Genomic DNA, 26433 nt, shown 5'->3' with positions numbered 1-26433 from the left:
AGTTGCGTACACTTGTTTGCCTTTGAAGAACTGATTAGTTTAGCTCCGTAAATTGAATACAGTTTGCCTGTACTATGAGGTCGACTGCTCGATGCTCTTTGATGACCACTTGATGATTTCAGCTCCGCTCTTTGTCAAAGATAACTCAGTTGATATGGTCTGTTTAGCTTTAGAGCACTTTGTCCAGATTACATCCTTGTACTGGGCATGATCAGTTGATCATTGAGGTAGACTTAATTTGTCAATATCAAAACTCTGTAAGTTCCAATAATAGATTAGATATTTACCCTTTTTCAAAAATTTAATTATTAAATATTTTAAGTTGGAAGAACTTCCACAAATTATAATATATATGGATATAACTATTAGATGAAAACGATTTATTATTATGTCATAAAATTAGTTTGATTAAAATAATGAATAAAATTTGAACAAGAAGAAAAAACTTAATTCGAGTCGTTGTATTAATATTTCCATTGCCACGAGTGTTGCTTCTTTTATTTTCATTTTTATAATCCAACAAATCTACAAATAATGACATTAATATTATATTAGTAATTAATGATATAACTTTGATACTATCTTAATCCATCTTAAACCAAAAAATATTCAAAACGAAAAAAATTCTCAATCATAAACATTAATTTACTCGAATAAAAAAATAATAATAGCAATTGACCTCAGTACTTTATATTTTGATTTTCTGCAATCATACAATAAGATAAACAACAAAACATAATATTTAAAAACATCTTCAACAAATAATATTTTAATATTCTAAACTAAAAAATAACGGAGTAAATTATTAATCTATATATTGCATTTCAAAACCTTTTGAAAAAATAATTTTGGCAAAAAAAATTGAGAGGCTCCCATAAGTCATAACCTCATAAATATATAGGGAACCATTTTGGAAACGTAATTAAATATATATGCTTATAAAAAGGGGCAAATTAGTCTTACAAAAATATGAAATAATTGAATGCTATAAATTTGTAACAGAACACATTAAATCCCAAAGTGGAATGAACATTTCCTACTCTTCACAAAATGAACTATATGGGGTATCGTTGAATGATCGTTGTTTCTACGCTTGTATCACTCTATATAAGCACGTATCTCTATATCTACACATTTGCATATATATATATAGAAGTACTCAAAGCTCTGTCTCTTGATATATATACCACACACAGACCCAAAATTTTTTTAAAAAAAATAAAAAAAAAAAGTGGGATTTTTGTATGGAATCATCAGTTGTTGTTTGCTGTTTGGTGATTCTGATATCGATTATTACACCTGGAAGTTGGGGTGCCAAGTCCAGGCATTTCCGGTGGGAGGTGGAGTATATGCATTGGTCTCCGGATGGGATGGAAGGTGTGGTTATGGGGATCAACGGGCAGTTCCCGGGCCCCACCATTCGGGCCCGGGCTGGGGACACCATTCATGTAGAGCTCACAAACAAGCTTCACACTGAAGGAGCAGTCATCCACTGGCATGGAATCAGACAGGTTTAGATTTTTTTTTTAAAATTTAGCACTGATATATAGATCTCCTGCTGCTGCGGTTTCGGGCCCAAACTTTTAACTCTTTTCATTCCCTAAATTTAGAGAAGAAAATTCCTACGAGGCGGTCACAAGGTCGATTTTGTCGTACGAATCTTCTACCTGATCTCATCTATGAAAATATTATTTTTTTTTATAATAGATAAAGGTCGATGTTTTTATTGTGAATTTTACGAAATTTACTACTACTTTTTTTCAAGAAAGAAAACTTTTGACTTGGAGAGCGGCGGTGTTTGAGTATGAATTTGCCTTTGTATTTCGCATGATGGGAATCATGTAATTGTTGTGGATAGATCTCAAATTTTAGTTTCGAGTCCTCCCAAAATTTCAGTGATTTTCCTTCTTTTTAATAATGAATTCACACACAAGTGAAATATGTATCTTGTTTCCATATTTGTTTATTAAAGTTTCTTGATTCGAAAATATCAGCTGGGAACACCGTGGGCGGATGGCACTGCATCGATCTCGCAATGTGCCATCAATCCTGGGGAAACATTCGTGTACAGATTCAAGGTCGATAAGGTAATTTACATGATGTACCCGGCTGAATCAACTCTGATCATAATTACATATATGTATTTGATGACTCCAAAGGAAAAAAGAAAAAAAAAAAACTCAACTAGTGTGCTAACCTCTCACGAATCAGACCGAGGCTACATTACTGATCATTCGATGATTAATTCGAACACAAATTATATGTTTCTAAAAAAATAATCTCTACTTTCGTTAGTTTTTGATATCTATGCTATTGTTTAAATTTAAAATTAAATTACTAGAACAACGAACATTTCATACTTCTTTATTTTTTAAATTCTCAAAGTATCTTTAACCATACGACTTGATATAATGATTCTCTTCCTATCATATTTCCTCTCTACCATTTTAATTTTAAAAACCGATAACTTCTATTACAAACTTTTGAAAACAGATCTATGGAGTACAAGTAACGTCCAATGGTCCTTGACAGAAAATATCATTCATTGGTAAAATGGTACATGTGGGTCATGGGTAATTAAATGTGAGACTAAAAAGATTTCCAATGCATGTAGAATTAATAGATATTTATAAGCACCACCCGGTTCCCCAAATCATTGACTTAGATAGTATTTTGCAGAGTTTATAAGAAGTATTTTTCTTTTTTGTTTTTGACAAAATTTTCGAACATTTCTTAAAAATTCTCAAAAACAAATTTTTTTTAATGTTTCGTTTCAATTTGGGCTCACATCGAGCCCCTCCACTAGTATACAAACAAAGCAACTTGCTCAATAAAAATATATAATCTACTCATGAATTCCACTACCAATGCAGTCATCCCACTGCCACTTGAATTGATGACTAAAAATAGTCCATATGGTCCAATAGGACAAGTTTCCCGAGAATAAATTATCTGGTATCGATGAGACAAAGTCTTGGGTTTGAGATATATTTGTAATAATTTATTTTTACGATTCTATGTATTTGATGTTACATAGTGATGAAGTGTATTATTGGATATTTTATAGGCGGGCACGTACTTTTACCATGGGCACTATGGAATGCAGAGATCAGCAGGGTTGTATGGTTCTTTGATAGTGGATGTGAGGGAAGGAGACGAAGAACCATTTGAATATGATGACGAATTCAACATTTTGCTAAGTGATTGGTGGCACAAGGGATCCCATGAACAAGAGGTTGATCTCTCCTCCAATCCCTTCCGTTGGATTGGTGAGCCTCAGGTATACTTAATTTCAAACTAGGATGTCACCGCAAACGTCGTCGTATTTTATAAGATGGTGGATGAAATATAAATTTAAGATTCTAAACTAAATTGGAAAAAAAAATTTATTACCGAAAATACATTATAAGAAATAAGAAAATCGTGACATTGATATCAGATGAACCGTAATCGATCTAAGAATGTGAGATTTTAGTTTGGTAATTGTGGCTGTCTATGCAATTGCCATCTTAATTTGTTGTAGACGACCATTATAGAGGTAAACGACTGGTCCATACCTTACTACAAGTAGAATATATAATAAAGAAAGTAGTTGTATTCTATTCTGATTTCTTGGTAGTAGGGAACTATTCTAAAACAGGATTCCTTCAAACAAGTAGTTGGATTTTCAAATTTTGAGCATGATTTTTCAAATTTCAGTGTCACCCCTTCCTACATCTCTTCGTATTTTTGTCCATAGCTTACAGCTCATCCAGTACTAAAATATCAAATTTGGAATGCGATCTCAAATTCGAGACTCATTTATAATATAATAATCATCTCCTTAAATTTTTATTTTTATATTAAAAAAAAACTGTGTTCTTGCTAAATATCCTTTGACCTAGTTGTAAGGTGAGACTCTAACACCCATGTCGTCTTATCCCATTTATGTGAGTTGTAGTTCTATATTAAACACGAAATTCCACCACCTCACTATGTAAAAAAAATATAGGGAAAATTTTTGTTTAGTTTCATGTGTTTGTCTCTTTGCGATTTCGATCTTTTATATTGTTAGATTTGAGTTTTAATCTACTATCTTTGTTTTTTCGACAAATTTAGTTTTTTTTCCGACGTAATGCTGATTTAGAGCTAATGTCTAACTATATATTGTCATATCAGCATTTTCGACAAAAAAAAACTAAAATTTTCAAAAATCGGAACACGTAGGATTAAAAATGAAATCTGAAAATATAAGGATATCAAAATCACAAAGTGAGAAAATTAGCGGAGCAAAATTGCCATTTTCCAAAATAAATACATATCTTTCTATTTTTAGTTGCCAAAATGATTGATATCGGATATTTTAATAATTTTATTCATCATTTTTAACATCAGACCTTGCTAATCAATGGGAGAGGGCAGTACAATTGCTCCCTCGCACCGCAACTTAGCCATAGCCCAGCCAGCCTGCAGTGCAAGCTAAGAGGCAGCGAACAGTACGCACCGCAACTCCTCCGTGTCCGTCCCCACAAAACCTACAGGCTCAGGATAGCCAGCTCCACCGCATTGGCGTCTCTCAACTTAGCAATCGGGGTAACATTTTTACCTTAGTAGTGTAGTATTCGAAGCATTTCAAATTCATTTTAAATAGTACTAGTATTTTTTTTTCTTTTTTTATTTTTTGGCAATAATTCTAGTCTTTTTAAAAGCATACCATCATACATTTTCGTAGGAGTTGGTTTAGAAGTTCAATAAGCATCCATCACTTTTAACTGTCCAAAATAAAATAAAATGTGAGAACAAAAACTATTGTCCCATTTGCAAAAGGCATGATATAGATTTCTCGGGACTAGCATGAATTGAAGCTGCTGGCTAGATTTTATGAATAACTTGACAGAATGTATAATAGATCATTCGCCACTTTATACTTTTTTCCCCCGACATAAAAAAGGCAAGAAAGGGTGGATGAAAGTTAAGAGTGTGCGTCCAAACGCAAGTTGTCATTCAGTAGCGCATGCCTAAAAGAATTGGTTTGGTGACATTGGAGCTATGATTGTGTTTAATTGTTCCTTTATTTTTGTTTAATTTTATGAGTTGCAACTAGGTAAGAATCTTGCACATGTCGCTAAGAAAATTCTATCACGGAGTTTTACTGGATAATACATATTTTTTTTTTATTCATTTCATGTTTGTTTCATTTTTAGTCATTTAAATTTCATCAAATGAAAATTGGATAATACATAAATTTTTTTATTCATTTCATGTTTATTTCATTTTTAGTCATTTAAATTTCATCAAATGGTTCGTGAGGAGTGAGGACCCTATGTGTGAGTTACAACTCACATCATACATCTCTCTATATTAACATGATGAACGAATTATAATTAAATATGATATGAATGAGATTTTACAAATTAATTGTAGCATTTAATAATCATAATTTATTTAAATTTTACAAGGACATTCATATATCATAAAGAGTAAACAAAATAATCATAAGTTTTTTTTTTTAACACCAAAATAATCACAAGTTAAAAAAACATATCTAAAAATATTGTATTATTCATCTTTATCTAGTTATCACATATCTCCCCCATGGCATAAAATATTCATCTTTATCTAGTTATCACATATCTCACCCATGGCATGAAATAGTATCATAAATTACATGCTCTGACGAATATTTTTAAAATTTCCGTTACAAAATTGGCAATGAGCCTGAGAGTAAGGAGATACTTCCAAATATTATTTTGAAAAAACTCCTAATAAATAGCCTAAAATCTTACCCTACAATTCTTTTTTATAAAATTTTAAAAAATTCACAAATAATATCCTAATTTACGTGTTGAATAAACTATATATATATCATGCATGAGTTTAGCTTATTCTTTAATTCGTTAATAAATAATTAAAATTCGACATGTATAAATTTATAATACATTAGCTAGTTAAATTTTGTATTGATGATACATATATATGTTCCCAATGTGATACATATAATACATTAGCTAGTTATGACATATCTCCCCCATGGCATAAAATATTCATCTTTATCTAGTTATCACGGGTTTTTATTAAATTTAATGTAAAATAAAAAACTAATTTCAAAAATAATGTGTTTAAAATTATATATTACAAATATCGCAAAACTCTGTCAAAGACAGCGAACGCTTGAATATTATATTCAAGCGTCCGCTATCTCTGACAGAGGACAATGCCACATGGGCAGCGTCCGCTGTCAGAGACAGAGGACGCTGCCTATGTGGCAATTTATTATTATTATAATTTTTTTTATTTTATTTTCTTTTTTAATTAATTATATAATTAATAAATATTTTTATAAACTTATAATTTATTTATTATTAACTTGTAATTTTGTTTATCAAATTTTTAAATTAATTTAAAATTTTGATTTTATTGTCCATCTAAAAAATTATTAAGAAGATGAAAATAAATAACTAAATTGATTAAATGATTTTTTATCAATTATATTTATAAAAATATTGTTAACCTAAATAAAAATATTTTATAAAAATTCTACACTTACTATATTAATATTATTTTTTAAAATTTAAACACATAATAAAAAGTCTCGTTTATATATAATTAAAATGTGAAAGTTTAATTGTAAAAATTTAAAGTATACTTAGTATAAATAAATAAATATTTGTTAACACAAATCAAAATTTTACAAAATAAATATTAATGATGACAATATATTTTAAATATACAATTTTTTCAAACATAAAATATTTTCCGAATGAACTCATCTAGGTTTGTTAATATAATTAAAATACTATCATAAATCCAAACAAATTAAAATAAGTCAACAACAACTAATATAACAATTTTGTAATTAAAAAATAAAATTTATAATAAATATAAAAATAATAAAAATATATTTTTATTTATGTTAACCAATATTTTTATAAGTATAACTGATAAAAAAATTTCATTTACTGACTTTAATTTTTTATTTTTGTCTCTTTAATAATTTTTTAAATGAACATCAAATAGAAATTTAAAATTAAAATTAATCACTTTTGAGATAAAAAAATTCCACAAAAATATTTTTTAAACTTATAATTTATTTATTTTAAATGTGGAATTTTGTTTCTCAAAATTGATTAATTTTAATTTTAAATTTTGATTTTGATATCCATTTAAAAAATTATTAAAGAGACGAAAATAAAAAAGTATAGTCATTAAATGAAATTTTTTTGATCAGTTATATTTATAAAAATATTGGTTAACATAAATAAAAATATCTTTTTTGAATTTTAATTATATATAAACGAGACTTTTATTATGTGTTTAAATTTTAAAAAATAATATTAATATGGTAAATGTAGAATTTTTATAAAATATTTTTATTTAGGCTAACAATATTTTTATAAATATAACTGATAAAAAAATCATTTAATCAATTTAATTTTTTATTTAAGTCTCTTTAATAATTTTTTAGGACAAAAAATTCGAAATTTTATTAAAATTTAAAAAATTTGAGAAACAAAATTACAAGTTAATAATAAATAAATTATAAGTTTATAAAAATATTTATTAATTATATAATTAATTAAAAAATAAAATAAAATAAAAATTATAATAATAATAAATTGCCACATAGGCAGCGTCCTCCATCTCTGACAGGGGATCCGCTGTTTTGCTGTATTTATGATATATAATTTTAAACACGTTGTTTTTGAAATTAGATTTTTATTTTACATTAAATTTAATAAAAACTCTATCACATATCTCACCCATGGCATAAAATAGTATCATAAATTACATGCTCTGACGAATATTTTTAAAATTTCCTATGTGGTTACAAAATTGGCAATAAGTCCGAGAGTAAGGAGACACTTCCAAATATTATTTTGAAAAAACTCCTAATAAATAGCCTAAAAATCTTACCCTACAATTCTTTTTTTATAAAATTTTAAAAAATTCACAAATAATATCCTAATTTACGTGTTGAATAAACTATATATATATCATGCATGAGTTTAGCTTATTCTTTAATTCATTAGTAAATAATTAAAAAATTCGACATATATATAATACATTAGCTAGTTAAATATATTTTGTATTGATGATACGTACATATGTTCCAAATGTGCATGTAGAATCACAAAATGACGGTGGTGGAGGCCGACGGGAACTACGTCCACCCATTCGCCGTCGAAAACATCGACGTATACTCCGGCGAGAGCTACTCCGTCCTCTTCACCACCGATCAGGACCCTTCCAACAACTACTGGATCTCCGTCTCTGTACGAGGAAGAGAACCCAAAACTCCACCGGCCCTAACGATCCTAAACTACCGGCCAACTCCGGCGTCGAAGCTGCCGGAATCCCCGCCTCCGGTCGCCCCGGCATGGAACGATTACAAATACAGCGTGGCTCTCAGCAAAAAAGTCCTAGCCTTAAAGGGCGGCAGCACCCCTAAGCCACCGGCGAGACCCGACAGGCGAATCGTGCTGCTCAACACCCAGAACTTCATCGACGGGTACACCAAATGGGCCATCAACAATGTCTCCTTAGTCCTGCCCGCCACCCCTTATCTGGGTTCCATCCGATACGGGTTGACCCGCGCATTCGACCAGAAGCCTCCCCCGGATGATTTCGGCCGCGAGTACGAGATCATGAAGCCCGCGGGGAACCAGAATTCCAGCTACGGGAACGGAGTGTACAGGCTGAGATTCAACACGACGGTGGATGTCGTACTACAGAACGCGAACGCGTTGAAGGCCAACGTGAGCGAGATACACCCGTGGCATCTGCACGGGCATGATTTCTGGGTTCTTGGGTACGGGGAAGGCAAGTTCGCGGAGGAAGACGAGGGGAGATTCAACCTGGAGAATCCGCCGTTTAAGAACACGGCGGTGGTTTTCCCGTACGGGTGGACGGCGGTGAGATTTGTGGCGGATAACCCCGGGGTGTGGGCGTTCCATTGCCACATCGAGCCGCATTTGCATATGGGAATGGGAGTTGTTTTCGCGGAAGGTGTTCGGCGGATCAAGAACATCCCCGGCGAGGCTCTGGGCTGTGGTTTGACGGGGAAATTGTTGATGAAGAAGAAGAATGGTACTACTGGCATTTGAAGTTAATTCGGTAGCTGGATATATTAATTTATTTATGTAATGCAGTGCATGATTTTAGCTAACTGACCGATAGGTGTTTTTAAAGTTCGGATAAAACCGAAAAAACCGGAAATCCAAATCGGAAAAATCAAATATCGAACCGAAAACCGAAATTTGAAATTCGAATATAAATGTTAAAACCAAAATTTATTTGGTTCGGTTTCGGATTATATATCTCAAAATCGAACCGACCGAAAAAACCGAAATTTTATTAAATTAATAATTTTATTTATATAATTGTTTATATTATATATTTTATGAGATGATACCTAGTGAATAAAAAATTATTTTTAATAATTTTTAGTTGATTGTTGTTTATTTAAGTCATTTAGACTTTGAATTTAAATATTTTACAACTTATTTTCTGAAATATATTTGTGAGTTTTGTTTGCTTTGATTTATTAAAAAATAATTCAAAGAAAGAGAAAACAGCTCCATTTTCAGTCATGTTTCTTCTCAATTACTCTAGAAGTTTAATTTTTATCAAAACTTTTGTATTTTTTAAAATTATATTTTGTTATTTTTGAATTAATTGATTTTATTGATGTGTGTAATCGTGTGTTTCTTGTAAATAATTGTGAAGTGGACTTTTTGAAATGATTTAATCTTACTTTCTATGACTTTTTATGACATTTTTGTATTTTTTTAATTGGAAAATGGAAATGATTTTTATTTTCAAGTAATTTATTTTTAGGATTTATATATTTTAAGTTTTTTCATTTCTTTGATCTAAATGAGGTGTTTTTGGTTTTTTTTTTTTTTTAAAAAATGAGGTGTTTTTGAGTGGTTCATCTTTAAATTTTTTCATGATGTATTATATTATTTGAAATATCATATTTTTCATTTTGAGTATATTGTAAGGATATCAATTGAATGCGATGGTTTAATATATGTTAGGATCGAAAATATGTGTGTAGAGGGGAGGGGGGGAATACACACTTAAAAATATTTTAGAGCTACAATAGCTCGTTCTTGAAATGTTCAAAAATAAACCGAGCACCGATGAATTATATCGAGTTTGGTTTTCAAACCAAGCGGAATACACTCGAAATAATCCTTCGTAGAAACCAAATAAACATTTTGAAAGTCATTTGAAATAATGCAAGTTCAAATAATAAAAACAGTTTGGTTGAAGCATTTTATCAAACACTTTGTGTGTAATATTTTGGTCTCTGAAGAACACATAAAATGCTTCAACAATGCATCTTAAAACAGTGACAATAATAATGTAAATGCTATAAACAAATAGACACGAATTTGTTTATGGATGTTCGGAGCTCAATCTCCTACGTCACCCCTTCTTCCACCTCGAAAGGATCCACTAGAAGACTTTGATTTATACAAACCCATTTGTACAAACCCAATCTAATTTAGAACTTATCCAATGCCTAAACGAGAACTCCTAGTCACTCTCGATTGTAGGCCTCAACCTCACAATCCGCATATTGTTTAACATCTCTTATGCCAAGACTACAAACACAATGTTTAATGTCTTTGTGCTAAGACTCTTCACTCAACTAATCTATGAATACATCTCTCGAATATGTGAGTGAGTTGGGTGTGAAGAACTAAGGTTGCTCACGCTCAAGATTCTGATGATGTTCTTCACACTTTGGGCTTTGCTCTCATCTAGCTTGTTTTCTTCATGTAGGCTGCCCCACACTTTGAATCTCATGCCCAAGCTTGTGTTTGATCTTCAAAGTGTTGTATTTATAAGCTTCAAGAATGATTTGAATGTTAGATTCAATAATATGACCGTTTGGGATGTTTCTGGACACTTTCTGAAGTTGCAACGGTAATATTTGAGTTGCTGTCCATTTTCTGAAGTTGAGCTGATTTTACTGTTCATCGGACTGGTTTGACCGATTCGATCTGGTCAAACTCATCTGGTCTGGTCAAGCTTTGATCTGGTCTGGTCCGCTTTGATCTGGTCGAACTTTGATCTTGTTCTGGTCAAGCTTGATCTAATCTCGTAGTTGATCATCATTCTAGTTGATCTGGTTTGTTCCAGATTCAAGCTGATCTGTTCATTTGCTTCTAGCTCTTGATTCACTGATTTCTGGGCAAAGTGATAAACATAAAAGTTGTAGCCCTTTCTCTTGGCTTTCCATGGAATTAAGAATCACTCAATTTCGAGTTTGTATGTGAGAGATATACTCGAAATACTACGTTGTGTCAGAAATTCTGTTATGCAGAATTTCTGTGCAGATCTCGAAAATTCATCCTGCTTTATCTGCTTCTTACACTCCGATTCAGATTGAGCTTCTTGAAGATGGTTTGTATATCTTTGTCTCAGATTCGTAACGCATACTGAATAATCCCGTTTGGATAAGCGATCTGTAAGTTATGGCCAAAATACCAGGACTGGTCTGTTTGATCTGGTTTCTGTAACTTCGATCTGATTTGCATCCAGCTTGATGTTGCGACCACCTTTTCGCCTTGATAACATCCGAATTAACTCATCTGGACTGAGATATGACTTGTATATATTTGAGTAAGCTTTCCAACTGTTTTGGCCTCAAGTCATTTGGATCACCGAGCCATGAGATATGATTGATTTACTTAACTGCGCCAAATTGATTTATTTGATTTCCAGCTCAAACACTTCCAACTTTGATCTATCAACTACAACACTTGATTAAATATGTTAGAAACACAATAACAAGTTTTGTTATCATCAAAATCAAGATTGCTTGTGTTTCACAACCCAACAATATATTATATATATAACTTAATTTTTTTACAACCACCAACATTTTTTCGGAGTCATCTCACTTGTACATCGATCACATCTTTAGTAGTTTATATTTTTTGTCATTATATAATATTTTTAGTTATCATTAAATTTGCGAGTGTTCCTTGATTATAAATTATACTTTTAATATATTTTAATTTTTTAATATTTTATTTAAATTATTTTAATTTTTTCATCGAATTAGTCAGCCCAGGGTGAAATTTTTTCTGACTACGCCCCTGATTCACAATTTAAAAAAACTACACCCTTCTATTTACTTTTATATGTAGAATAGATTAAATATATAATCTCTTTTAATATTTTCAGTGAAAAAATATTTGTTTTTAACAAATATCTATTCTTTTTTTTGTAATATTGTTTTTAGATTTTCTAAAAATTATGCTTCGACAAAACGTTATTTTATCAAAAACTTTTTGTTACTATTCACATTTTTTTAGATACTAGTAAAAATCACGTGCGTTGCACGTGGGAACAACTTTTTATTATCGATAAATTTTTTAAATAAATGAGTTGAGATGAAAAGAGATAAACATGCAATTAGTTAATAATCTTCATGATATTTTAGTAAATATTAAGTTCAATGTAATATGATCTTTATAACATTTTTTATAAAATGAGTACGAATAATTTTTGTTTAAATATTTTATATGTTACAAGTCTAATTGAATTTATAGACATTATTGCAAATAATGGTTGTAACAAATACTATAATTTTGTATAAATTAGACATTGAGGAAAATATATAATTTGATGTCATGACATATTTAATAAATAAAATTTAAGAAAAAAATATAATAAATAATACATAGTGTTGAAAAATTATTTCACCACTACTGATTTTGAGAAAATAATAATAATAAAGATAATGCATTCTAAACTCTAAATTAAATTACAGCGTTTTTTTTTCTTTACATAACCATTTTTCTTCTTTCACGATTTTTTCGATTGCCATCCATTATTTATTCTTAAAAAAATTAATTTTCTCATCATACTCGATAATAATTCTTGTGATTTTTTCTCTATCAATTATTTTTATTTTTATATCTTTATTCTTTGATTCTTGTGTTATTATCTTCTATTACTTGTAAGTCAATATCGTTAATAATCAATGTGTTATTGGACGTTTTTTGTATTTTTAATTTCATGCTAAGTTGTTCGAAATCTACTATTGCAATAATTTTTGTTGCTAAACTTTTGCTCGAATTTTGAATGTTTTTGATTAAAATGTTAACATTTTGTCTTGTATTTCAACCTTATTATCCATTTTGAGAATAAATGTATATATTTTTTATTTTGTGTTTCTAAAATCTTGTAGTATATTGAAGTGGTGTTGTCCTATAAATAAAGAAGATTTTATTAATAATTTGTAACAATATATAAGACCGATCACTTGCTGCTTTATCGAAAGCTATAACTGGCGGTAATAGTGCAACTCAAATCTTTTAAACTGCACAGCAGTCAAGCGTCGTGATTCGATTGTTTTACCCAGCAAGGACAATTATTGCATTCAACAATTTTCATTGCACTCAGGGGCGTAGTCAGAAAAAAATTTCACCCTTGGCTGACTAATTCGATGAAAAAATTAAAATAATTTAAATAAAATATTTAAAAATTAAAATATATTAAAAGTATAATTTATAATCAAGGAACACTTACAAACATTTAATGATAACTAAAAATATTATATAATGACAAAAAAATAAACTACTAAAGATGTGATCGATGTACAAGTGAGATGACTCCGAAAAAATGTTGGTGGTTGTAAAAAAAATTAAGTTATATATATAATATATTAAACCATCTCATTCAATTGATATCCTTACAATATACTCAAAGTGAAAAATATGATATTTCAAATAATATAATAATACATCATGAACAAATTTAAAGATGAACCACTCAAAAACACCTCATTTTTTTTTTTAAAAAAAAACAAAAACACCTCATTTAGATCAAAGAAATAAAAAAACTTTAAATATATAAATCCTGAAAATAAATTACTTGAAAATAAAAATCATTTCCATTTTCCAATTAATAAAAATACAAAAATGCTATAGAAAGTCATAGAAAGTAATATTAAATCATTTCAAAAAGTCAATTTCACAATTATTTACAAGAAACACACGATTACACACATCAATAAAATCAATTAATTCAAAAATAACAAAATATAATTTTAAAAAATACAAAAGTCTTGATAAAAATTAAACTTTTAGAGTAATTGGGAAGAAACATGACTGAAAACAGAGTTGTTTGCTCTTTCTTTGAATTATTTTTTAATAAAACAAAGCAAACAAAACTCACAAATATATTTCAGAAAATATGTTGGACCAAATATTGAGCTAATTAAAAAATTTAATTTGGACTAGGAGTACAAGAAAAAATATATTTTTAGTCCTTATACTTTCATATCAAAACACTTTTGGTCCCTAAACATTTCAATACAACATTTTTAGTCCTTAAACTTTAAAAATGGTAACAAAATTAGTCCTTGCAATTTATTTTATAGTTAAATATATTTGTGAGGACTAATTTATGATATTATTAAATTTTAGGGTCTAAAAATGAATAAAATTAATAATAAAATATTGTGAAAAGAAAAAAAAAACATAAAAATAGTAAATGAAACTATATTTTTTTTTTTATAAAAAATGTTTCATCTTTATTTTAAAAAAATTAAAAACTAAAATTAAAATTAGAGTTTCAACTTTCAAGATTAATTTGTATACCATATGTATTTTTTATTCGTTTAATTTATTATTGATGTTTAATATTTACAAACATAATTATATATATTACATATTTATATTTGATATTTTAAGAAAATTAAAATTTATGTAGTTCATATCTTATTATTAAATAAAATTAAAATGCTTATATAAATTTGATATCAAATCAGTTATTTAGTATCAAAGATATTAAATAAATTTTATTTTAAAAAATTATTAGAAAATACATTAAGAAATTTGCTTATTAAAATATTTATAAGATATTTAATTTTAAAAACATATTCGATTATTTTTATGAAAAAAATATATATTCTAAAGTAGATATTTTATGTTTAATAAAAAAACCGTAATAAATTTTATTTACATATAATAACATCATAAAAAAGAATAAATATGTTACTAAAAAAAATGTTTGTGTTGTAGATATTATGATCTTTATTTTTCATGGATTTTTATTTATTTAGGTCTCTATAATTTAAAAATATAATAAATTACTTCCAAAAAATATATTTAACCATAAAAAAAACTATAAGGACTAATTGTGTTGCAATTTGTAAAGTTTAAGGACTAAAAATGTTGCTTTGAAATGTTTAAGGACCAAAAATATTTTGATGTGAAAATATAAGACTAAAACTGTACTTTTCCCCTCCTGGGCCGGAGCCCACCCCAGCCTTTGGGGTGGCTCCGCCCCTGTTGTGAATTATTACTTTAGAATTAAATTGTGCATTGCATAAATTAATTTCATGAAAATTTGATTTAAAAAATTGGATACAAAAAATTAAGGAAAGAAGATATTTCTTAGAATTTATTAGCTAAAACATTCAAGAAGTTGCATCTTTATGTGTGTGCCTTCACAATTATACGAATAGATTAGAGGTTTGCATGCTCAAAAAAAATATAAGAGAGAAAATGAGATGTTTAAACCCGTAATATAATAATATTAACTCATCAAAATTTACAAGAATTTTACAAAAGTATTTGTCGCAATTCATTGTGCGAGAAGACGACACGATTTTCTATTGTTACCCAAAAATCAAAATTAAACACCACGCTATGCTTTGCTTGCAACTGCACCAAATTTAAACGCATTCCGAGCCAGTCAAATATAGAATGCGACTTTAGTTTTGGGAAAAGAAAAAAAAAGGAAAAAAATCTTTTTCAACTTCCTTCCAATTTCCATTTCCACCATCGAACCAAAGTCGTAGACAATTTGTGGGTAAACCAGCGCCTATAAATCTCCTGCTGACCGCTCCACGCTTGCCATTTTCTGAATAAGATTAAAAAAAAAAATCCCAATTTCTATCGATCAGCTCCCACTAATGTGCTCTATATCCACTTCCGATTCTTGCTTTCGTGCGGCGTACTCCAGAAACTCATGAATTGAGATAGATTTTGCTTCGATCGTTCGTCTTTATGCTGATCGGTCGTTTGATGGTCGAGCATTTGATTTGATGACACACGGAAGATAAGATAAAGAGGAGAAGAAATGGAGCTTAAGAGCAGCTTTTTGCCGGAATTTAAAGTACAGCCCCCGAATTTAACGTTCTTGATATCGAGCAACAAACGCGATTCCACCCCTGTTCTCGACATCTTTACTAGGTATTTCTTATTTCACACCTCATCGTAATGTTCTCATGGAGTAAAATCATTTGCGTATTGACGTGTACGCCAATGATTTTTGTGTATTTGATCCTCCACAAATAACTGTTGTATTAAGTAGTGCTTTTGAGACCTAGTTTTTCATTTTACCTACTGAGATGGAGTTTGGAATGTGTGCTAACTTTGAAAATGGAAAGGGAGAACGGTTTGATTAAAATTAGTTTGGTTTGACTTGTTACTTTGAAAACATGTAAGAAAGTGAAGCATATACGGTAGAAGGAATTTTTATTTTTTTTTCTTTTCTCAAATGAAGAATTGTTTTGCTGTATATGGATAAGTTCAAACGTCATAACATGGTAAAACAGCCATAAACCCTTGTCCCGTACTAATATATCACCTTGGATTTCAAATTTCGTAATTTAATAGAAGAAATTTTGTGACCTGTTGGTCTGACTCACGCATTCCGTTTGGAGGAAGCTTCAAATGCTTTTATTGAAAAAAGTTGGGAGGATTACCTGAGTGGCGATGAACTGCTTAAATGTTAGCTGGTCTTTGAAATATTTAGTAACTCAAAATCATCCTTAATAGTTCATGGATTTGAATCTGTGGCTAAGAAACCTTCAAAAGAACCTGTTTGAGATTGGGAGCCAGAACATAGCTTTCAGTGATTGATGAAATTCAGCAATGATTTGTAATCATTTTCTTAAAGCCATTTAATTATTATGATTATGATTGGAGTGATGGTAAAATATTTCAAACCGTTTATTTGGAATATTCTGCAAATGAATGTTTATTGTGCCATGAGAAGATGTGAGAGGCGGACGAGAGTGTAATTGCTCCATCGTACATTTCCTTTCACCCAGTTTCCTGTTCTATGCCACCAATATCTAACTGATAGTCAAAGTGATCTATTGCTTGAAATCATTAAATTGCTCAGGCTTTCCTTTTGCCAATTTATATTCGATCTACCAGCATGTTACCACTTACCAGGAAAACAGTTATCAAGTACTTTTTTCTTCTTTGTCGGACCTTACTGCTTTCTTAATGAACAATTATTCAATTACTTATTCTTTGCACCTTACCTAACCGTATAGGGAGACGTTCCCTGCTCAATATTATAGATGGAAACATCTTGAAGTTCACTGCAACAATGACCAAAATATTCGGAACTTGGGTTCATTCAAGAATGAAACATCAAAGCTACCTGAACTCTCCTTTGACCGTCTTCAACTTACCGATCAGGAGTGCACTGGTCTTCAAAGGCGAAACTTTGGGCGTTTTGTTGCTCGTGGGGCTATCTTGGATGAAGAATATTGGGTTGGTTTTTTTCCTTTTCCCCCTTTCTTTTCCATTCTGTACAATGGATGTGCGATGCACCCAACCAAAATCATCATTGTAGTTGGTGTTTGTATCATGGTGTCTGTATTTTTCTGAAAGAACATCAGATTTCTTGTCTCCATGTTTGACTTAAAATGGCAGACAGCGGCATGGCTCCGAGCAGAAGCCCATTGGGAATCCTTGTCTTACACGAGGTCAATTATCTGAATTTTTTACTTTCTATTTTCTGCTTGATTGTGATTCAACATGCTCCACTAATGCCTTCTCACACAGATTAAATAATCTTTCTGGAGATCCTAAATTGTCATTTATTTGTCAATTGATTACGATGATTATTTTGTCATTTTCAGGCATGTTGATAGTTATAAAAGAAAGTATGCTGAGCAGGCAAGTTATATAGATTGGAAGTGGTTTTTATAGGATCACGTTGTACACCCTGAATTTTCTTTATCGCTGATGACTTGAATTGAGTTGATAAAAATATGTTTTTCTTATTCTATGGTAAGCTTTTTTGGGGGCGGCAAAAACTAATTAGTTTGTTCTAACCAATGCTCCTTAACTTTTACTTTTCAGAACTACGTTACTGTTTTGTCTTGATGCACCGTATCCAAATTATGGCACTTGGATTTTTTCTATGGTGCCAATGCCATTGGTTATGCTTTTAATGGCCCTGTCTAAGTTTTGTCTGTGCACACAAATTGGCTATGCGTTAAATATTATTTTCGAATATGCTTTCTATTTCTGTGAGAAGCTCACTTGTGCTTTAAATTTGGTTCATTACAAGTTCTTGTGATGACCCTCAATTCCTTTGGTGCCATGCAATTTTATGATCTATTCATGGACTATAGTCCTCTCTTAATCCATTCATCTCATATTGGCAGGAATTTTATGCTTTGAAGAGAAGATGTTTTGGCCAGGAAGGGAAATCGTTGAACTGCTTTTGCTTAGTTGCTGTAAGTAAGGCAAACAGTGGCACGAGTATTTCACTCAATCCTTTGAAAGTTTTGAGATAATCGTGTTTGCCAAGATTTTTCCTCTTCATTTGTTCAGTACCCTGACACTGTAGACTGTAGTAGTTCGAGAAAATCTCAAATTTTTTCCTATTTATTAGGCTTTGACACTCTTCCCTTTTTTGCCTTTTACTATTTATTATATTTCTGGTTTTATTGAAAAGAACCAAAACTATTCATATTAAATATGATTTTCTGGCAAAATAATTAGTAGTCTAGTCTATGTTGATGATGTGCCGCAGCTTAGAACCACGGTATATCAACCTTATCCTCTAACCTGTACCAACTTGATCTGTTGGCACCATTCCGCTCTTCCATTTATGTGCATCTTCAATTGTAGGTTATCTGATCATAAAATGTCGGAGCATCTTCTATCTGCTGTTCCTATCCAGGGGCTCAAAATTTACTCTTGTTTTTCTGACCATGCAGGTTAAGAAGGAAGAGAAAAATGTCAGAAGAACGGTCCTAAATAGTATCGTGGGAACTTTGGATTTAAGTATTCGGCAATTTGTGCAAGGGGAGACATATCCTGAGGTACAATCTCATGCCCATGAAATGTTGTGGATTTGAAACATGATCTAGCATTTACTGTGTGTGAGATAGTTTCTTGATTGGAAATGGTGCAGCGTTTAGCAGCTGTAACTCAAGAAGTATCATTAGTCTCAGCAGCTTCACATCTGTTGTTATTTAATTTTTTCCTGGATTGCTTTTCCACTTATCTTTCCGACGAGAGAAGATTCTGCAGCCTCCCATATTGAGCCTCCTTTTGCATTATATTCCACAGATGAACATGTGCTTTTTTTTATGTGATTTATAATTATAATGTGTTCCCCAAAACTCAGTGGAACTGTATTCCTTATTTCGTAGGACGTTAAGAGACATTCTGCTGTTTTGGCGAACCAGGATCCCCTGGATATGCACAAATATGCTTATATTGCAAATGTTTGCGTGGCAAAGTTTGCTCGACGTCAGGGTATTGCTTCAAACATGATATACTTAGCTACGGATGTTGCCATGGTGTCAGGTCTCATCTTAACTTTCAACATTGTTACCGGTTCTGCTTGTTGGTTTTGGTGTGATGTGTTACATATTGCCATCAATTAATATCTTTTCTGTGGTTACTGTTATACCAACAGGTATGAAGCAGCTCTTTGTTCATGTAAATGCAGACAACAGGCCTGCCCAGGATCTATACAGAAAAACTGGCTTCAAGGTACCCTTTCACTACCCTTGCTCGCATAGTCAATAGTTCCTCTTTAATTGTTGTTGAATCGTTATGTGTATTAAATTCTGCATGATGATATCACAAGGGCTTATGACTCTACTGATTTGGTTTTTTTGCCCATCATTAAATGGTGGCGAACAACGTTTATGACCAACTGAAAAGTTTTCACTGATTATACTCATTTAGAATGGACAACCATAGATGCTTCTTGTTTGATAAATCCTATTAATTTTTTCCATGTTACATTTGTATTATATTTTCAAAACTTAGGAAAACCGTTTTCTGGATGGATTGACATACCTTTAGTTTGCTGTAATCTTTATGACGTGAATCTAAAAACAGCTTTTTGGATGGATGTGCAGGTCGTCGAGGCTGCTTTGTCTCCTTTGTCAAAGGATCAAAAGATACTAATGTCCATGGATTTATAGTAGTAATGTAAAAACATACGTACTTCCATCCATGTTTTTTGCTCCAAGAGATCTCGACTCTCAACTCCTTTCACACGGGTAACATTCGCGTCGTATTGTATTTTAATGAATGCGTTCATTGGAGTAAACTTCTTGTGGGTGTTTGTGTATTTGTATTTTTCGATATATACATTCTTGAACTGTAAAAGTTGTAGAAACTATCTTGTCTAGTTACAGAAATTTACTGTTTACATCCATGATCGGTATCATTCTCTAGTTACCAGATTTCTAAATATGTAATACGTGTAGAAGGTCAGCTCAAGCTTCAATGACGTGGAAATTTCATAATATGTTTATATTTTTTCTTTAAACAATTTTTTTTTATGAATACATATGGCAATAGTTGTAAAAATCATCATATATAATCGTTATATTTATATGGTTGAAGGGACGAAGGAACCACTCATAATTTTTTTAAATAAAATCTCTAACTGCAATTTTTTTAAAAAACCTAAATCCCCTAAATGGAAGAAGTAATTTTTTCTTTTAAATGCTCTGCAAATATAAATTTTTAATTAAAAATTGGTGGAATTTTTTTATCAGTTAGCCATCCAATAAATATTCTCTAATAATTTATTTTTTAATGTAATTTCTCAATTAACATGTAAAATTTTAACAAATAAACTAGAGGATTTTTTTTACAAAAATAAATAAACTAAATAAGCATTTGAGATAATAATATATTTAATAATTTTTAACTAAAAAAAATTAACGATCACACATGACAAACAATCTTAACAGATACTTATATATATATATATATATATATATATATATGAAAAACGAACTTGGGTGTTATAAAATAATTTGGGAAAATGAAATTTTTTTTAATTCGTAACTTGAACAATTCTGGGTTGGTCCATTGAGTAGTTAACTTTTGTTTTTGATACATAACTTTTAAGTTCTAGTATTTGCTTATCTAATCATCGAGATCAAAAAGACAATAATTTTCGATGTTCATGTTACATTTCGAATGTCACATTAGTAATTTGATAAAAAAATACTCGAAAATTAAAACCAAAACTTAACTTTAAAAACTTAATAAACCAAAACACAAAATTAAAAAAATAAAATTATTTTCTCTTTGTTAGCACTTAGCCGTGCAAGAAGTCATCGGCTCAACAGAAGATTCAAGTCTAACTTATGTTGGCCCAAGAGATTAAGAGATTCGTAGAAGTATGTCTGCTCTACAAGTTCCTAATATTGAGCTAGTGTTTGAAAGAGCTTGTACACTTCTCGGCTTTTTTTTTTAACAAAATTTTGTTCCTAATATTGAGCTAGTGTTTGAAAGAGCTTGTACACTTCTCGGTTTTTTTTTAAACAAAATTTCAAAATTTTGTTAAAAAAAGCCGATTAGTATTTTCTAGAAGCTCTCCAAATACTACATAAGTGCATTGGTAAGACTCAAAGTGTTATTGCACTGATGTTACTTTTTTTGCTTCCGGTTTCCACGGGTCATTGATCCGAGAATCTGAAAACTTTTCTCATCTTGATTGGAATTTCTTCTAAAAGCCTACATGTACAACCAATTTTGTACAACAAATCTTACAACACAATGCAAAAATTAAATATATCAAAATCTCACGATAAATTGAATACAAAATTTCGCGATAAAATAACAAATATCACAATATAATAATTGTAAATATCGTTGTACACGATATTTGTTGTACCTTTAGCATTATCCTTCTTCTAATAACTCAACTATATCTTATAATAGAATTAAAAGGTTTTGCTAAAAATAAAAAAAAAAGAACTAAAGGATTTTCCAAAACTAAAAAATATTGATTAAAAAAAAAATTTCCTTCATTGTAGGAGGTTTTTTTTTTTCGTAAAAATTTTTCAAATGAATATTTAGATATTTTTATAATTTACCCCGTATTATTATTAACAAAAAATTTTATTGTTCCCAAAAAATAAATACCATACTGAAACAGAAGTTGTACAACTGTGAGAAAAACAAGAGGAAGCAAAGTAAATCATGGCGGAATCGTCCAGCACCACCACGCCCGCAGCCGCAACACCGTGGGCATCGCTTTCGGGAAAGTCGGAGGAAGAGAAAGAAGAACTTCTGGACAGAATTCTGACGCGCTTGGCACTATGCGATGACTCGAAGATGCAAGACTTGCTTGTCAAGATTCTTCCTATCTCCATTGCAGCACTCTCCTCTGCCTCCACCGGTCTCCGAAATAAAGTAATAATTTTCTAATATTTACTCTGATGTTCGTTAATTTGCTACACGGATGCGTGTGAACTTGGATGTTTGTCAAAAAATACAATATTGATTTAGGCCCGAGACAACCTTAAAAAAATGTTCTCGTTGATTCTTATATGTTGGTAAATTCCGTAAAGAAAGAATCTTGTTTGATGAATTTGTGAGAAAGTAAGTGTGGAATTACTTTTTGAGAGGGACAGTTTCATTGATGGTTGTGTGGATAATGATTAGGAATTGATGTTTGTGTGAAATGGTTAGGACTGATTTATTTCAAATTTTATTGGGATATAATATAATCTAACCACTGAAAATGATATATGAATTTAAAAGAAAGGTTATCTAGGGAGTTTTGTATAGATTCGGAACGTATTTTCGAGGATCAGAATGAAATGAGATGGCCATTTGGATAAGTTTTGTGAAATTTTAACAAAGAAATAAGTTTTAGTGTCTTTTACAAATTTGTTTTTGGGTTGTTTTGAAATGACATTCTTTAATGTCATAAATATGCTGGCTTACAAAAATATGTTAGTAATACTACACCAAGGGCACATGTGAAGTGATGATTAGAACCAGAGAGGTACTAAGGTGGCTAGATCGAGAAATGGTAGGTGAGGGCAGAAAATTGTGGAAGTGTGACTGTAAAACATTTTAGCTAGTACAACATAAACGGTAGAGGCAAGGACAAGTGTCTATACCGTTTATATAGTAAAAAACATATTTTAACTTGTCTCGATCAGATGAATATATCAGATAACATGAATATTAGAGTAAATGTAAAATATATAAAGCATAGATTTTCCCTCCATACCTCTCGTTGCCATTCATTTGCACTTCACAACTAGAAAATGCTTTCAGACAATAAAACCAAACATTGCATTTGTTTTTCTTGATCTTGAGAAGTGCAATCTTAGACTGACTAAGGATGTCTTTTGATTTTATTTGAAGGTACTTATTTTCGTTTCCGATAAAATAAAAAAAAAATAAAAATTTGAAGGTATTTATGTTAACAATAGAAAACTGATGCGTGGAATCTTTAGAGTAATTGGAATAGTTTCAATCTGAATTGATTTCTCATGAATTCATAATTCATGAATCTTGATTGTTGTTCCCATACATTCAAGATTTGAAGAAAAAATTGTTCAGTTCGATGATCTCCATCTTTTCCGTCATTTTCTATTATAGGGTTTTTTGAATTCTTATGGAGGGTTTTGCAAGATTGGGTTTATGTATTTTTCTGTTTGAAGGGACAGTTTTTAAGCGTGTTTCATGAATCTTGGGGCGAAACTATAGCAATAGTACATCATCAGGGGTTATGTGGAGTCTTAGAATTATAATGGGAACTGGTTGCTTTCCGTTTTTGGAAGAGAAAATATGTAGTTTTTTGATAATTTATTGTTCAAGTTATGAAAATCTAGAAGGCACAAACTCAACTTTTCATTGTAATTTTTGAAGTTTTGGGCCTCAACAGTGATGAGGGTTCATGCTTTGATAAAACTGCTTGCATGCAATATTTATGATTAAATATCGTGTACACGATGGAGGAACTCTGCACAATTGTGTATCTCATTGTTTCTTGCATCAAATTTCATTTTATTAACCAAACTTCAGCTTTGGGTTAAAGAGAAAAATTGGGAGAGGCAGGAAACTTTACCTCCTACATGGTGTTTATACCAAATTTTGTTGTTTCTTACTATTTGGAATAATTATTTTCTTCTACAATGCTCGCGTATAAACTGTTTGTCTTCTGTATGTTAGGTTATTGAAATCCTGAGTCACGTGAACAAGAGAGTAAAGCACCAGCTTGAGATTGGTCTACCATTTTCTGATTTATGGAAATTGTATGTGGAATCTACCAGTGCTCCGATTGTTAGAAATTTTTGTATTGTGTACCTTGAGATGGCAATTGATCGTGCGAAAAAAGAGGCATGTGTTTAATCTTTGGTAGTCGACATTTTCTCAAAAAAGAATATGTTTTCTTAACTTGGTTTCGGGATGACACCGCAGGAAACACAAATGATGGCTCCTGTTTTTTTAGCAAACATTTCAAAGTTGCCTCCCCAACATCAGGATGTATTACTTAGAGTTACAGCAAAGGTATTTTATTGTTTTATCCATTCTGCAACCAGATCTCCTTTCTTTATGCCATTGGATCGTATGATTTTTGTATTTTAATGTGCTTAGATGAAAATATTAAGCGCCAATTTATTGACCATCAATATTTATGGATTGCCATTATGTTACTTACAAAATAGTGATGTTGTTGAACCGTCCATGGAACTTCGTGTATCCTTGAGGACGAAATTCTTCCAAGAAGACGAAAATGGAAAACATAAGTCGAGACCTACCGTATATTAAATGTGGGAATTTAATGAAGCCTCTGACTTGCATATGATCTTATGCTCTTTGGAGGACGATTACCTTGACTCTCATATAACCAATAATTTTACAAATCCTGATATAAAATTTATTTTCTACTTGCTTAAGCTCTCTATATGTAGTCTTTTGATACAGAGATATGAAAATCAATCTTGGCAACATATTGAGAAATGTATGAATGATTATACCTAAATGACGAGATTCTAGAATGTAGGGGGTGAACGCGATATTAAAGAGGTCAAAGGCTTCATAATTAAACGCGCGGTTTTGTTCAAGGATTTATCGGTAGCTAAAATCAAGGTAAAAGGACCTGATGATGGATTCATTAGCAGTTCGATGCAAGTTCAATCGATGCTTGGTCCTATTGACATTCGCATTAGGTTGGATTCAATTAATTTTCTTGTGAATCCTATTAAGGAGCGCCGGTCTTATGCCCAGGTGGTGGGTAAAAGCGAGATGGTGGCAGATGCTACAAGGAAGGCTGGGGATTTTGAGTGTGTTCAAAAAAAGAATTCCCAGATGTTGTTGAGGAGTGCATGAGTGACGGACACGTGAAGATGATATCGCAAGAATCATGGTAGATGTTGGGTACCATGGGGTGGTGAATTAGGCTCGTTCTCTTAATCTGATGATCCCGATGGAGTCAATTCAATTTCCAGAATCTAAGGCCGTTGAGGTAGGATTGGAGTTGAAGGTTAGTGATATCCCTTCGGGGGGATACAATTCACTCGAAATTATCGAGCGCAATTATCACAGTTGGCGGGTCTGCCCCTCTCCCTAGGGTAGGTAGTTTAAGCTCCTCAAAAGGATTAACCCAAAAGGTTTTGGTGACTTCAAAAAAGGTTTTGTTCAATTATTGCCAAATTCGGTAGGTGGTGTCGAAGATAAGGAAAGAGTTGGAGACACAAGTGGACCTTTGGTTTCTAACTTTGAGAAAGTTTACATGAGAAGGCAATCGTGCTCGACTGTTAATAAAGTTTTTTCTGATGTTAATGCGTTGTTTGAGGAAGGGTTTTCGAGGCAAGAGGATGAGATTCAGGACAATGGAGAGCCAAGGCTGATTGAAGACTAGTCACTTCATGATTTGACTGAAGATTTTTGGTATGGAGGACATTAGCGACTTATTTGCATCATCTCAGAGTTTTCTTCGTTCAGGTAGGCTGTCCCACGACGATTATCTTGTCCCCAAACCAGGTGAGGTCAATCTTCTACTAATTTCTTCTCCCTTGAACAATTTTTTTACCTTAATCCTATCCTTCCATCTTCTTTTTCTTTGTCTGGTTTAATTCGGGGCGTCAATGGCTTCGATGCACATTCACTGACGAACCATGGGCTATTTGTGGCATTGGAATTTGGGTTGAAGGGGGTGATTGGTAAAATTGATTGTCTTTCTCGGATACAGGTGGAGAAGGTATTTATTTATTTATTTAAGTAGAAGGAGTAGAGCGGGACTTTAAAAGAAAAGGGAGTTGAATTGCTTGGCTTTTGGGATTAATTATGAAAGGGGCAGATTTATTCGGGTGGAGAAGTGATTAAATAAAGATTTTGTTTTGGAATATTAGGGTTGAGGGTTCGAGTGTTCGGAGGGGATTAATAA

General features: G+C 31.3%; 3 protein-coding genes across 5 annotated transcripts in view; all 3 read left to right on the top strand.

Moving 5' to 3' along the window:
• The first annotated feature begins 1042 nt into the window (after positions 1-1042).
• LOC140882874 (L-ascorbate oxidase-like) lies at positions 1043-9290 on the top strand. The gene is made up of 5 exons (XM_073289106.1): positions 1043-1511; positions 1995-2087; positions 3068-3280; positions 4375-4572; positions 8106-9290. The coding sequence occupies exons 1-5, from the start codon at positions 1245-1247 to the stop codon at positions 9081-9083; spliced, it is 1749 nt and encodes a 582-aa protein (XP_073145207.1). The 5' UTR covers positions 1043-1244; the 3' UTR covers positions 9084-9290.
• A 6517-nt stretch (positions 9291-15807) lies between these two features.
• Positions 15808-20443, top strand: LOC140880623 (GCN5-related N-acetyltransferase 6, chloroplastic-like). 3 transcript variants are annotated; one of them, XM_073285220.1, is made up of 9 exons: positions 15808-16205; positions 17300-17522; positions 17685-17737; positions 17894-17930; positions 18425-18496; positions 18983-19087; positions 19421-19577; positions 19690-19766; positions 20141-20443. In XM_073285220.1, the coding sequence occupies exons 1-9, from the start codon at positions 16093-16095 to the stop codon at positions 20204-20206; spliced, it is 903 nt and encodes a 300-aa protein (XP_073141321.1). In that variant the 5' UTR covers positions 15808-16092; the 3' UTR covers positions 20207-20443. The 3 variants fall into 3 exon arrangements, with proteins under 3 accessions (XP_073141321.1, XP_073141324.1, XP_073141322.1); XM_073285223.1 differs by having other exon boundaries at positions 17651-17737; XM_073285221.1 differs by lacking the exons at positions 17685-17737; positions 17894-17930.
• A 1736-nt stretch (positions 20444-22179) lies between these two features.
• The window catches only part of LOC140880540 (uncharacterized), a 31655-nt gene continuing 27401 nt past the window's right edge, over positions 22180-26433 (top strand). The window contains exons 1-3 of the mRNA XM_073285084.1: positions 22180-22439; positions 24216-24383; positions 24465-24554. Of these exons, the coding sequence (XP_073141185.1) occupies positions 22227-22439; positions 24216-24383; positions 24465-24554 (471 nt within the window). The 5' untranslated portion in view covers positions 22180-22226. The remainder of the gene's footprint in view (positions 22440-24215; positions 24384-24464; positions 24555-26433) is intronic.

The sequence above is a fragment of the Henckelia pumila genome, chromosome 2, assembly GCF_033568475.1.
Source record: "Henckelia pumila isolate YLH828 chromosome 2, ASM3356847v2, whole genome shotgun sequence".
Taxonomy (NCBI): Eukaryota; Viridiplantae; Streptophyta; class Magnoliopsida; order Lamiales; family Gesneriaceae; genus Henckelia; species Henckelia pumila.
Note: the sequence above shows the minus strand (reverse complement) of the source record. Positions and strands in the feature narration are given on the sequence as shown.